At 40.4% G+C, this 15,140-nt stretch overlaps 1 protein-coding gene across 1 annotated transcript in view; it reads left to right on the plus strand.

Moving 5' to 3' along the window:
• LOC139735001 (mitogen-activated protein kinase kinase kinase kinase 4-like) overlaps positions 1 to 15,140 on the plus strand; it is a gene marked incomplete at its 5' end in the record, with an annotated part of 64,096 nt that overhangs the window by 20,828 nt on the left and 28,128 nt on the right. Inside the window, 6 exons of the mRNA XM_071645776.1 lie at positions 6,207 to 6,297; positions 9,468 to 9,653; positions 10,553 to 10,631; positions 12,711 to 12,877; positions 13,474 to 13,555; positions 14,395 to 14,621. Coding sequence (XP_071501877.1) covers positions 6,207 to 6,297; positions 9,468 to 9,653; positions 10,553 to 10,631; positions 12,711 to 12,877; positions 13,474 to 13,555; positions 14,395 to 14,621 — 832 coding nt within the window. The remainder of the gene's footprint in view (positions 1 to 6,206; positions 6,298 to 9,467; positions 9,654 to 10,552; positions 10,632 to 12,710; positions 12,878 to 13,473; positions 13,556 to 14,394; positions 14,622 to 15,140) is intronic.

The raw sequence follows: 15,140 nt of genomic DNA on the forward strand, positions 1-15,140 counted from the left end.
GGATGTCAACCGTAATGGTGTCTGCTACAGATCTGATTTCATAATTATTGTAATCCATAAGCCCTATAAGGAAGAGAATTTAATTTTTTGTTAGTTTGGTTTGCTGTGTTTTGTTTTGGTTTGTTTTTAGATCATGTACTCTGCAAATTACAGCTATATTGTAATTTGTGTGAATCATACAAATTTTTGTCATTCTGACAAAATATCAAGCATTTGATTGCAAAATGAAGTGGCCTTTAAGTATATTTTGTCTACTCAAAACCCTTCTTGATCGAGCAAAGTTTTAAAGGCTCTCAGATATGTGTGATCAATGAGCGTGTTTCTACTGAGAGCACCTCACATCCCTGGCATCGCCACAAATTTTGTCCAACGCAGCACCTCGTATTTTACGACCAGTCGAGCTGTTTCTACTGAGCGATAAAATACGAGGTGATGCAAAGGTGACGTGCAAATGCGGCGATTCCGGAAGTCAGGTATTTTTTTTTTTTTTAAGTTACAGATTTGGGTCACGCGCGCACTGCCTGTTAATACGATCCGAACCGGGCCTGCTTTGCTACAACTGCTTCGGCTATTTTTTGATAAGCCATTTCTCTTCGTCTTCCCATCCAATATACCCCGAACTAACATACTGGTATCCTGCCACTGACTGATGAGAAATCTTTGGAGATCGAGGGTCCAGTTGAGATTTTCTCAAGGCTGCGACATACTAATGTGGTACTCTCGCGATTCGAGACAATATAAAATGAAATAACGCGGTGTAAAATCAAGTAAGTGATGAGGGCTTAGTAATGCAATAAGTGAGGCTGTTAATCACGCGAACAATAGATGATGAATGCCACAATTCACATGTAACGTAACATATAGGGCCTATAACACATACATAAGCGAATTGGTACAAACAAAGCATGATGCGAACACGGTCGCTGTGTGTACACACGTATTTTGTACACATGTGTCGAAGGAGTGTGTGCGATGAACCGATTGAAAAGCGTGGGGAGAAATTTTAGACGTCCGATAACACCACGAATTTCGCTACCCGGTGTGTTTCTACTGAGAATCGTCCGTCGCGTCACCACGCATCGACCACCTCAATAGATGGACGACGGAGCACCTCGCATCAGCCGGCATCGGCCACTACCCGATCTGTTTCTACTGAGGAAAAATTTGAGGTGTCACCACGCATCGGCCGGTATCGGCCGGCATCGGCCGGTATCACCACACATCGGCTGGCATCACCTCGAATTTTCGTCGCTCAGTAGAAACACGCTCAATGAAGACACATACAATATACCACTTGTCATACTTAAAAAAGAAATAAAATAAAAAATTATGCCTCCGACGATACTCGTGGCGGAGGCATTAAAAAAAATGTCCTCAATTTATGGATTGTCTTGAGTTATTTATTGCTACAGCAGATTCGGTTTCTGTAGCTAGAATTTACCTTGACGGAGTTTCGCTTGAATTTTCAATATATTTGCAAAGCTATGAGCGCCCGTACAGCTGTACATAGTAATATAATGCTTGTGATGCTTCATTTTTGTAAGTCGTGGTGGATGTTGTCTTTATGTCACGTACCACATTGTGTAACTTTCGAGAAGAAGTTTCACATAATCAAAATATGAATGAATAGAGGATTATATCTTCTGATTATCACACAGTGTACAATTAAAGGCATTATTTACCATTTACAGATGAAACAAAAACCCAGTTTTAGTGCTTTAAAATAGTTCTTAAAATGTGAGTTAGGGATAGGAACAACCAATATGAAAATGTTAATCAGTATAATTGATGTTAAGTATTGTTAGATATACAAAATGTGAACGATAGTAACTAATAAAATTATTTCTGGATTAATCCATCTACAGTTATGGTTTATAGAGAAAAATAGTGATACCTTCTTATATTTTAGGCTTTATTGCAAAATTGTTATATGGTAGGATGTTTTGTGGTACAATAGACCTACATTGTACACGTACAGTGTATGCATCAATTGTGATATCTTGAACATTTTTTAAATCACTGCACCCAAAGGTACACGGTACCTTTAAGGTATTACTTTCACAGTCATGTATGTGATGTCTGCACAAAGTCTGTGACATTTGAGAAGAAATTTTATTTAAGTGATGAACATGTTTGCAATTTATTGTTTGATCATACAGTCGTTGCATCCTTTCTGCAGCCATAGCACTTGCAGGTAATTCCGCGTTTATAGATCAATGCAGCAGTTTGTTGTGCTTTGCATAATGCAACACGAGTGGCTGAATTGCAAAGACTAAGGCTATGTCTTTGTGTGTTGGAAGCTCAACCAGGAGACTGGCATTGGTTATGCAAAATTAGGACAAGCATGTTCGGGTCAGATTTATCAACATGTCTATTAATTCAGCCAATGAAACCATGACAGGGTTTAGTACACCTTGTGACCCATTTTTGCCAGGTCTTAGAAAAATGTTGTATAGTCTTTGTTTCAAATACACGATTGATCTATTGCACTTGTAGAACATACAATTAATATGAATAGACGGTACAATGTATAAACATGACTATCTAATGCAAGAGGAATGGGTGCATTCAGCTTTGTTTTTGCTGATGAAGGTCTGGTAGAGGAGACTACAAATTGTCTTTGTTCTGGTTATTTTTAGGTGCCGAGTACACTTGTATGGTACAGACGAGAATCAAGATGACATGCCGCTAGTACATTGTAAACCTCAGCCAGTGTACAGATTGTATGCTAGTCACACAGTAAATGTGACATGAGAAACACTGTCAATTAATGCTGTCGGATATGATAATTTACAGACATGTTTCAACACATTAATCATATCTGTGGAAATTTCACCTCTGGCATTTCAACACATATAGGGCCTTTCAATGCAGATATGGTGTTTCAGTGCTTGCAGATTTGTGGATATATTCATGGCTATTTCCTTAGGACCTACAATGTGTAGTAGTAGGCTATTCAGCGAACTTGTTCGCATCACATACAAGCACTGGTACTTATTGATACAAGGGAAATCCAGTCTATGTTCATTACCTGTCATTGTGTTAGGCAAGCCTTGGGCAAGATACACATTTATGTTGAGTATGAAAGTGGTAGGCCTAATTATCTTGCGTATTAACAGGGGTGGAGCTGATGCTTACATTATAGACCGATTCAAGCGACTGTTCATGGAAGTGCGCCCTCTTAAGGCGACGCCATAACTGGGGGCCAAACAGGCTGGGTCGGCAAGCGCCCTGCGTGCGTTGCAAGGGTGCCAGCGGCAGCCAGTGCTTTTACCACCCGGCGCCAGCCGGCCAGCTAGCTATCTCTGGCGCTGGCAGCGATCGACGCATCTGGCTTTGTGACAACAAGAGTCTACTTTTTTTTTTCGCTAGCTAATTTAAAAAAAAAATAAATAAACAACTTATACCGACTATGAGCGAATGGGTAGATGACATACGGCTGTAGCCAAAACTTGAATTTCAAGGTAAATATCGGCACGATCCGTGAATGTTTGTAGACTATTTCTTTGGCGATGACTTGGGTACTCGCGTGTAAGCCCCGTAGATTCACATTTGTGGAAGAGAATAAAAACCGCTGGGGAGAATTATTGCTAGGCGCAGGCAGACGTCTTGCTAATAAGCCTAGGCTGTTGACAAGTTAACTGATATATGATTAAATACAAATAATGAATAAGAATCTTGAGCTAGATATGGCGCAATAAATTGCAAGCTATCAGTTAACTTAACCTAATTTTAGGGCAGGCTAGGCTTTACTCGGGAGTGTCGGGCCAGCAGGGTACAATCTGTCTAACGTTAATTAGATCTTGTCTAGAAATCTAGGCAAGAGTCCAGACTAGATCTAGACCTATTGACTTCTAGAACCCGTCCCTACACGACGGTTGTCGATAACTTCAGCCAAACGGAATATAAATCTAGGCGTTTCTGATCTATATAGGCCGTATATGCCTAAACTTACGAAACGACTACGTCGCCTGATGTCTACAACCAAAACTTCTACTGTTTTAGGTCTAAGTAACCTTGCATAACATCACGCTAACGCCTAATATCATAATCTACAAAAGTGATTTTTAAATCATACTTTCTTAGTATGATTATGAAACGAGTGTTTGCCACCGTCCATGATTTCATTTATAAGTATCACTTTATCAAAAGTCAAATTCAGAGTTCCAGGCCAAAATTGAATAGGCCTATGGTTAATTCAGTGCTGAACATTGAAGAAGTGCAAACAATATAAGAATTTAACGCATCTTGAAACATTTATTTAGCTGTAGTGTAGGCTGTAAAATGTTTGTCATAATAATACAGTCTAGCCAGGAAGTGTATTCTAACTTTGGCAAGTAGGACACGAAGGATTTGTAAAAAAAAAAAAAAAAAATCAGTGAATTATCAAATTCTTTGATCTTTGATCTAAACTTGTCTTCTAAGATGAACAACATATTTTACGAATATGCAGTGATAACCTAATTAAATAGAGAATCTAGTAGACATAGTTTGTTTCGAAATCTGTGCATTTTTATACCGTTGTATTTCACTTAATTGTCTTTAATTTTGCCTTGATTTATTATGCGTCAGCGGTGTCTGAATTTCACACACTGCCGTGCAGTTTCCATTTCCATTTTTCTGTTATTTGTGTACCCTATTAACTGCACGGTGTGTTTTCCTGATCCTTCCTTTGAAGCTTTCAAAGTAGATCAATATGTCTGAATCACTCAATTTGTCCAAAAGAAGGGCATTAAAAGCCGCTGAATGACTTTTCCACACAGTGAGTAAACAATCACAATTATAATATTAGCGCGGCGCCGGCGGTCGCCGGCCGCGGCGCAGCGGCCAGGCCCGGCTAACTATGCGCGATGGGTACGCTAGGCTGCTAGCTGCAAGTGCAACTCGCTGGGTAGCTAGCTCGCGGAAGCCCCCGTTGGCCCCCAGTTATGGCGACCGTTATAGCGCCGCTAGCGGCGGTAGGTGAATAGGTCATCGAAATTGAATCGGTCTATACTCAATTGATTGCACGTTACAGTGTGTGTACTGGTATATGTGTTTGTGGGTGGGGAGGGGGGGGGAAGTATGCACTTCATAGAAGTAGTGTAATCAAATATGAGTTCGTAAGTGAGTTTAATTATACATAAAGGTACCTAAGTATCTCATTTTTCTTTCATGTGTCTGTTGACGGAGTGATATTTCTGAGCCTCCAAAAGAGAAATTTGTAGTCATGAAATATGATATATATGTTTGCCATAAAGTCATGTCGGAGACACCACATCATGGTATTGGGGCGCGTTGACTCCCCCTTTTTTATGTTGCTTAAAGCTAGAACATAGTTCTCAGAAGCACTCAAAAGAGTATCTGTTACCACTTGGAATTTGCTTGCAATACATGGAAAGGGTCTACCAAGAAGCTTACCTGGCTGCCAAGATGATGAGTTGTTTTGGAGTATTTGAGATCCAAACTGCAGAGTGATTTTGATTGCAGTACACGACTATTATACTAGAATAGCCCTCCTGTTCAGCATTGTTAGAAGTTTGTTGGCCCGATTTGTCAATTATCAATAATTGTGAAAAATTACATAGCAACCACAATCGGGTAAGTTCTGAGATCATGGACTTTGTGTGAACCTTTTTCTTTAAAATATTACACATTTTTGTCATTAATTACCCTACTAAAAATCGTGTTATTCCAGCACTCTTTCACACATTTATGAATATGTGTGCATAATGGAGCTAGAATTGATAGTTCTGCAGGTATACGAGAACTATGTTTTGGCTTTAAAGGGATGGTATAGTATTGGTTGAGATGAGGAGTCAGCTTTTAACCTTTTGCGAGATACTTAGAAATCACGTTATGATATGTTAAAGAGCATGCAATTCTAAGAGGAATTCAAAGTTTACTTGGAATAAAATCGGTTTTGAATTGGCCGCGATATCCAAAAACAAAAACACTGATCGTAATAAAAAGATGGTTCCCACCTTTTATTAGGATCACTTTGTTTTGGATATTTCAGCCATTTCAAAACCAACTTTCATGAATAAACTTTGAATTCTGCATAGAATTACAATATGCTCATTCATATCTCATAACAAGTTTCTCATCATCTCAGGAAAAAATATCATCAAAAGAAGTTGGAAAACCTGAAGCCCCATCTCAACTGAAACTGTACCATCCCTTTAATCATTGTTTGTGGATTTCTTTCTGTCCCTCTTCCTTTGCAGGGTTTGAGTCATCTCCATGCCAACCATGTCATCCACAGAGACATCAAAGGTCAAAACGTCCTTCTCACAGAAGATGCAGAGGTCAAATTAGGTGAGTTGTTCGTTTGTTTTCTTCTGTTTTCTTTGCTCTTGTTTTTCTTTTTGGTAAGCCAGGGTCAAGGAGGGATATTGGGGACTTTTCGATTTCATTTCCCGGACATGGACGGCGAGATAATGATGTCATTTATAGGACCTGCGCATGCTCCAAGTTCTCTAGCATGTCCACCGCCAGAATCGAGAACGTGTCTTCCAGGGATTTCGTCATCGCTTGGCGCACCAATAGCCAACCCCCCCCTGGAGGGGACGGGGCCATGACGTCGTAACAGTACATCGTGTACGGCGTGCACTGAAAATCCAAATGGGTGATAACACCACCGACATAGCAAGTTGACTGCAGTCAGTTGGAACCGCTCTAGTACAAGAAGGGCGTCCGCGTCCACACAATTGAAAAGTTCCTATTTTGTCCAGTGACATCATCCACGAGGAGCTGCACATGTAAGAAATCCTCACACTTCCGAGCTTCGGCTGATCGCTCACGGTGGACTAAAAGTTTATGTTGGCATGAATCCGAAGCCTGGAGGAGTTTCTAGTCAGTATAGATAGTTGACTATAGCATCAGTTCAGTTTGGTTTATTTTACTCTTCCATTTGTGCACCTTGAGTGCTGATTGGCACAGAAATTCCTACAGCATTAAACAAGCTGTCCAAAGTTCCTGGTACAGAAAGAGTTAAAGACATCAGATTCAGGGTTCTATATTTATAACTTCTCTCTTTTCTAACTGCTTGCCCGGTCGGGCAATCAGATTTTCAGATTGTTGGAGGACACTTGCCTGAACATGAATTTTACTTGCCCAAAGAGAAAGTCCTAAAATATAAGAAAATGATTTCGAAAATCACTTGTAAGTCAAGGTAGGGCTGCACACTGAGCTATTTTTCTACTGGTCTGACCTGTCTGTTGGACCTGTAGGTACCCAGTTTTTCAATTTTTACTAGTCCAATCCCGAAATATTTACTGGTCCGACAGTGATTTTTACAGGTCAGGGACCATCAGACCAGTGCCAGTGTGCAGTGTTGGTCAAGGGTTTGATAAAAGACTATCATTTGAATAAACAGCACACATTGATTCACATGCTTAAACACATTGGAGTAACAAAATTGGTTCGTTGGAGACTTGATGTTGCATGGCAGTGGGGCTTTTTCATGTAAGTTTCGGAAAGTTGCTGAAATGGAATTGAAGTGCATGGCATCACTCAACAGTCATCATCTTTGGGCTTATATATTATTGACTTTGTGGGCTTGAAGGGGGGGGGGGAGTAAAAAAAAAGGTGGCTTAAAAACTTTTTGCTTGCCCAGTTCGGGCAAGCATTTTTTTCATTGTTCCAAAATACTTGTCTGACTGTAATTTTTTTTTTTCACTTGCCGTGGGCAATTGGGCAAGTGCTGTAGCTTCCTGCCAGATTACAACATGCACTCCTTTAAAAGGAGATGAATAATTTCAGACATGGATTCATTCATTTTATGTCCTGTCTTCTTCGGGCACCACACAGTTAAAGTGAATGGTGCCAGGAATTATGGATTATTTGTGGGATATCATCCACCAGAATAAACGTGCAAGTGTTGAGAAACCTGTTTTGATTTAGTCATGAGAACTGGAGATATCTCATTCAAATCTTCCGGTGTTGTATCAGAACATGACGATCGGGGAGGGGCTCTGCCGTGTCGTCTGCTTTAACCCATTGAGGACGGGCTGATTTTGCTACAACTCGCATTTCCCATAGACCCCTGCCCGAGTATACTCGGGACTCGTCTTCAACGGGGTAAACCAGCCCAACTTGGTTCTGTGATCGTATCACATGACTCTGTGGGGATTTTTAAATGCGTGTGTGTGTGTGTGTATTTTTTTTCTTCTTGAGATATTGAGTTTGACTCTTCGGAAGGCTGCATTGCTCGTGGGACTGGAGGGACTCAACGAGCGATGCATTGATATTCCGAGCCAGCCGTGGCTGTCGTCTTGGCTGGGTCTGCCATGCATCAAAGATTTGCATAATGAATTGCTAGTGCCGAGTGGCAGACTTTGATGGGGTTTTTTTTCTTTTCTTTTAAGGAAAAAAAAAAGAAGAAGGTTGAAGTAGGGGCGGAGAAGCCAAATTATGCTACTTTATTGCTCATGATGCATGCTTGATATATTTCAGTAACAACTAAGAAAGAATATTTTATCTCCTCTTTGGGCAAAGGTGTAAAGGGGGAGTTGGGTATCTCTGGTAAAGCTTTTTTTATTTTGTTTTTTTGAAGGAGGAAATTCACACAGACTATTATTTTCAAGTGACTGATGATTTTGATGACATAATGGGAAAGCTGTCTGTGAGGGGAGGATTTTCTGAAAAATTTCTGAACATACATATATTACTCACTTTTTTTTTCAGGTGATTTTTATAGTATTGTTTTTCTAGCATATCATGTGGTATGTAATTGCAAGGTCACATACCATTGTGCATTCCTGAACACGTACACATATGAATCTACATTGTACTCAAAGGTGCCCTTTTGCTGTACTCTCTGTTTTGTCATGAAGTGGCATACATAAGAAAGTGAGAGCATTCTAAAGTTCAACTCAAGCACAGTACACTGATATGAAACATATATATCTATCTATCTCGCAATCTATGTATCCATCCATCTGTCTATCTGTCTATCTATCTATCTATTTATTTGTCTATCTATCTGTCTGTCAGTCTACCTATCTATCTGTCTATCTATCTACCTATCTATCTATCTATCTAGATCTATCTATCCATCTATCTACCTATCTATGTATCTGCTGGTACCCATCTATCTATCTATCTATCTATCTATCTATCTATCTATCTATCTATCTACACTTATCTGTGTGTGGGTAAAAGTTCAAGTCAGGCATTGTACATTAACATGAAAGATTTATCTGTCTATGTGTTAATCTATTTATCAATCACTCTGTCTGGCTGGCTGTCAATGCAATCTCTATCTCTTAATCCATTGAGGACGAACTGATTTTGCTATAACACGCATTCCCCATAGACACTTGCCCGAGGATACTCAGGACTCGTCCTCAACGGGTTAAAATATGAATGATGTGATCATACACAGGGATACAAAGACATCAGAAGCACTATCTCAAGGGTACACCAATACATTGTCTCTTGTCTCATCATATCTCATTATTTTCTCATCATTTTTCTTATCGCAGTGGACTTTGGGGTCAGTGCTCAGCTGGACAAGACCATCGGCAGGAGAAACACCTTCATCGGGACGCCCTATTGGATGGCGCCGGAGGTCATCGCCTGCGACGAGAATCCCGATGCCACGTACGACAACAAGAGTGACTTGTGGTCGCTGGGTATCACCGCCCTGGAGATGGCGGAGGGACAGCCTCGTAAGATGGACTTTCGAACTTTTATGAACCATAACTGGCTGTCGGGCAAAAGCTCGGTAGTCTAGTGGATATGATACCTGTATAGTGATCAGGACGTTGTGGGTTCAAATTCCACCCGAGTGTGTATGCCCATGATTTTTTATCATGGCTACTACTCAAACTATGAATAGCCTTATCGCTGTTTTTATGTCAATGAAGGGCAATATGTCAATTAGTTGCAGTGAATTTCTACTTGTTTTTTTTTAATCTGGCTACACATGTCAAAATGATTATGATGATATTCCCGTGCCATGTAAAATATTTTATCCATGAAGGCCTTTTCTTGGGGGCCTATTTCTAAAATGAGTTTGGCAGTCTCTTTGCGTAAGTTGTGCAATTGTTGCATATTGCTCTAGGAAATGGGACCCAGAACCAAAAGAGATCCATATTAATATTTTGAATAATGTGCAGTTGCTTCCTTTATTCATTCATGTTAGAGCTTGTAATGTATCGGTGCATGCCACACCCCAAGTCATATTTTAGTGTTTTAGTGTTGAAGTTCAGAGGAGTTTTATCAACAGCACATCCATTGCGATTGGCAATGTGGGCAGAAATTATGTTTTTTTACCAGAATCACACTGCCCAGATCTCTCTGTATATGTGTTCTGTGTCCTGTAGTCATGTACTATATTCATCCTCCAACTCTGTGTATGTTACCACCGAGGCACTTTCAGACCCCCAAAACTTAAGATCGTCGTTTGAAGGTTAGTTACTGTCAGTAATTGATAGCAATTAATTTTAAATCTGCTACTGAATTAGCCTGTTGCCCACCAACTGTAGTAAGCCCTGTACAAAATCTATGGACATTTCTAAATCTCTTGTAAAATGTGTCTTTTTGTTTCTGACTTTTTCATTTACAGCTCTGTGTGACATGCACCCAATGAGGGCGCTATTTCTGATTCCCAGAAATCCGAAACCAAAGCTCAAGTCAAAGAAATGGTAAGTTGCTCGCCTTTGCAGTGACATGACAAAAGCAGTCGGCAAAGGTAGTTCATTGAGTTTGTGTGAATTTGCAGCTCTGCAGCACCTACAGAGAGTGTGAAATGACAACCCTACGAATACACACTTGTGGAACTATGTAATAAAAAGCATACATTTATCCCTATATGTGGGACTATGCAATAAAACATGGATATGCCCCTATATGTGGGACTAATGAACAAAACGTGCATTTATCTCAATATTTAGGACTCGATAAAATGTACATATATCTCCATATGTTTCAGCATGAGTTAACAACCATTAGTCCCTTCGAGTGTTTAGCTGTGCCATTTTTTCAAGAAAACGAAATTATCACCAAATAGCAGGGCCCTCTGGTAGAGCAGTGGCAACACTGAAGAGGCTACCCTGGGTAAATAAGACATTATTATTATTATTATTATCCAAAAGTGGCTCTCTCCTACGAGGCATTCCAATAACCGCAGAGTGAGACCAATTCCTTCGTTTTATTATTTCTGTTTGCTGTCCTCGCTAGGCGACTTGAAACTCATGATCCTAATAGCATTAATCATTGAATACCGCATCATACACAGTTTGATCCATCAAGGCCAAAAGGAATTACAACCACTTGGGGACTTTTTGTCGTTGAAAATACAAAGTTCAACGAGCCGGCCACTTTTGAATCCATGGTGACAGCGAGAAATAGCTATTTGAGAGTGTAGTCCACCTAGAGATGGTGTTTTGATTGTGAATCATATAGCCAAGGGTGGTGAGAACAAGTTTCGCTGTTGTTAGCCAAAGTAATGCTTCTCTCTTCTTCGTCTTCTTTGTTGACACTTAAAGATACAGGTTTCACATTGAGATGTTGAGATTTTCAAAGTTGTTGAACTTTGCTTACTGTGTAGCCTGACATGTTGAGAAATATAGGTGAAGAGACACTCAACAGAGTTTTGAAAACTAGTACTGTCAGTATCAGGATTTTTGTGAACAAATATCACCATGGGAGTGATTTTTTTCTGAATTGGTTTATTTGAATACTACCATCATTGCTTAAAAAAAAAAAGTAGGGAAAATCCTTTCATTGAGGGAAAATCCTTCCAATGAAGGAAAATTCTGTCATTCGCCATTTTTTCGCTTGTCTTCAGGTGTTTACTGATCAATTTCAGCTGCAGCTTTTCAGAGCTTCATTTTAGATGACATGAGAAACACTGCTGGCAGCATTTTGAAAAATGCAACCGAGATTTTAATTTCTTTCAGACTAGAATGTATTGCCAAACAATTCCTTTTAAAATGTCACATGGGTTTGTGAGCTCAAACAGGTAAGCAAAGCAAGGAATGTCGTTTGCTGTTTCTCCATGTACTCTGTAATCCTAATTGCTGCATTTGATGCCATACAAGACATACCCGATGTGACAAACATGCTCTTGTAATAAACAAATAAACAAACCAGCCAGCAAGTATATTTATAAGTAATAAAGTAAGGAAATATTGAGTCACAACAGGTTTGCAAATTGTGGTAGTTATCATGATTTCATATTCCATATGCAGTTTGTGTAGTCTGTCTGCGTTTTTAGTCATTTGATATTTGCTATCTACAGTATACCGTATAACTGCCATATATTTTGAGGGGTTTTATTTGCGCAAATTTTGCGAGTCAGATTCTATTTTTAGAATTTAACAACATGCAAAACATATCAACTCTGATCCCGACTTGAATGTGATGTCTACGTTTACATGTACTGGTATGCTGTACACATTACGTGAACAAGGTAAGTGATAGTAGTTTAGAAGGTGCACCTACTGTGTGAGTGGATGTATACTTTCTGGTATCTCTGTCCATTGCTGTACCCCGTGATTGCAAATTTAACCACTCGCCAAATTTTCAGGAAGGTTTAATTCATGAAGAATTAGACTTGCGGATGTATGGTGTATACAGGTTATGTAGTGATCATCATCACTAATTAGAAATATTCTATCAATCTAGAAAAAAGAAGTCAACATTTAAAAACTATAACAACTTTATCTGCACTCAAAATGTATTATCGTCACTTATTCACATGATGGTTTTTCCTCGCGCAGGAGTAAGAAATTCCAAGACTTTGTGGACAAGTGTCTAGTGAAAAACTACCAGCAGAGGCCGGACACCAACCACCTCCTGAAGCACTCCTTCATCAAGGACCTGCCCAATGAGAGACAGGTCCGCATCCAGCTCAAGGACCATATAGACAGGACCAGGAAGAAGAGAGGTGAGACTTGGGAGACATCTTGTGGTTGCCATGGAAACGAGAGATTGTTTACCATCCAGAGATGACAAGTCGATGAGGAGGGGTTGGAAAAGTGGAGCGTCATCTTATTTCCTTTTTTTTTCCTTTCCCCTCAGCCTTCTGATACAATGTCACTGGCTGTATTTGAAATCACAAGTTTGAGATTGTGAATTTCAAGTCCGAAAGGACTATGCAAAAACTTCTCCCCCTCTTTGTTTGTGTTAGTTTTGCTATTCTTACATGGCAATGCATCAATGACAGTGATTATGATTTTGAATACTTAACTAGATTTAGACACACTCATGCCTTTGAATGGAGGGTCTGAGTGCAGATGAATGAATAGCACAGTAAGTGTGAGTTGTTTGATCACTTGTTTTTCCAGAAACATGTGCTCCTGTTCCTGACATTAGCCGAAGGCTTGAACAATGGCAAAAATACAGCAGTAAGCCGCAATTGAGCTGTGAAACTCTCACTCTGTTCTTTACTTCAGCAAAGGGCAGTAGCGAAAACAAGCAGTAGTCATGAGTTTGTAGTAATGACTGACCTGAGAAACTCTTGTTCCTTTCTTTGTGTTGCAGTGGAGGACCTGAGCACAGACTTCGAGTACAGCAGTAACGAGAGCGAGGAGGAGCGAGAGATCGAGGAAGAAGGAGAACCAAGGTGAGGGCAGCAGATACCCATCTCCAAAAATGTTCGAAGAGGTGGAAGGAGATGGTGGGGGGGGGGGGGGGGGGGGAGGAGGAAGCGTTGTGGTCACATGTTCTGAGAGAACTTGTGCAAGTGTTAAAATTGCAGAGATGTCAACTGTTACTTTTTATGCAGTATATTTTCTCAAAAAATATGCCTTTTCTCTCATCAGTATACTACAGTGCTGTTTAATAGGTTTGTACCCCTGAAACTGGTTTTCTTTTGCTTCCAGTTTCGACCAAATTTGGGGAGTCAAGGATGCGGGTGAGCCTGAGGGAGAAAGTTGGCAGTCTTTGGTTCTCGTAGGACCTCCGAGAGTCCAAGAAACATTCAAGAGGGGGTTGAAAGTGGGGCAGAAGTGTACTTTAAGCCCTGATATATTTCATTTTTGCCCCACCCAATAATAAGTGTTTGACAGGTATCAACTTTGCACAGCAAATTTAACTGCAGTATGCTGTATGCACTCAACTAAACCCTCTTATGAGATGAGCTATGGCTAGAAGGTATGCCTCTACTCTAAAAGTCTCTTTCCTGCAGTGTGAATTTTAAGCCACCAGCATGATGAGACCCAGTCTTTATGGCAGCTGATCTTTTGTTTATTCATAGCAGCTTTGACCCTTGAAATACAAGAAAATCAGTGAGGGTGAAGATTCTGGACTAGTTTACATTATTGTACTCTTTTAATTTGTTTATGTGAATGGGTCAAAGTTATTTGCATCATCTACTGCTCTATGTGTGCGTGCCTTTCACATAAAGCTGTTCATCATGAGTAAAACATTCCTTTTCCATTTTTTTCTGTCGCTTGTGTCCAGCTCCATCCTGCCGGGTCCCAGCGAGTCGACGCTCCGCAGAAAGTTCCTCCGACTGCAGCAGCAGGACCAGCAGGAGGAAGGGGGTCGGCGGCGGTTGGAGGACGGCCCCACCAAGTACAAGCCCCCCAACGCTCTCTGCCCCATCCCCAGCCAGGCCCCCCAGCCTCAGGCACCCTCCAGCAGGGACCAGCAGGCCAAGGCGCAAGCCCGGCTGAGCCAAGCCGTCGGTAAGAAAGGGCAGACCCTCCGCTCCAGTAGAGGGGCGAATCTTATTACCCTCTGGTATACTTTTAACCCCTTCCTCCTCTTTTTTGTCTTTACAATCACACTTTTCCTTCCACTTTTTGTCCTTGAGACTTACAAAACTTCTAAAATCATGTAAAGAGTCATATCAAAACAAATGGTGAATGAAATACCATATTCATGGAGAACTGTGGTTAAAATTACACTTCATATTTTTATGAAACATTGTAGACATCCCAACATAATGGGGTTGGGTATTGAGACATAATTCTCAGGGTGTTGTATTCCATGTGAATTTATCCTGTGGTGTAGGTCATACTTCAACAGCCCCCACATATAATACTATCTAGAAAATAGAAATAAGTCAAAATATGGCAATTTCCGTCCATTCCAATATCCTCACATTATCTGTTCAGTTCCCTTGCCCAACTTGTCTGTTGGAACTTTTGTCCATATTTTTTGTTCGTTAACATTTCATATGCCCAGCTGCTTGCCCTATGATT

The sequence above is a fragment of the Diadema antillarum genome, unplaced genomic scaffold (genome assembly GCF_040938485.1).
Source record: "Diadema antillarum isolate AM-2024a unplaced genomic scaffold, OU_Dant_1.0 seq00000561_RagTag, whole genome shotgun sequence".
Lineage (NCBI taxonomy): Eukaryota > Metazoa > Echinodermata > Echinoidea > Diadematoida > Diadematidae > Diadema > Diadema antillarum.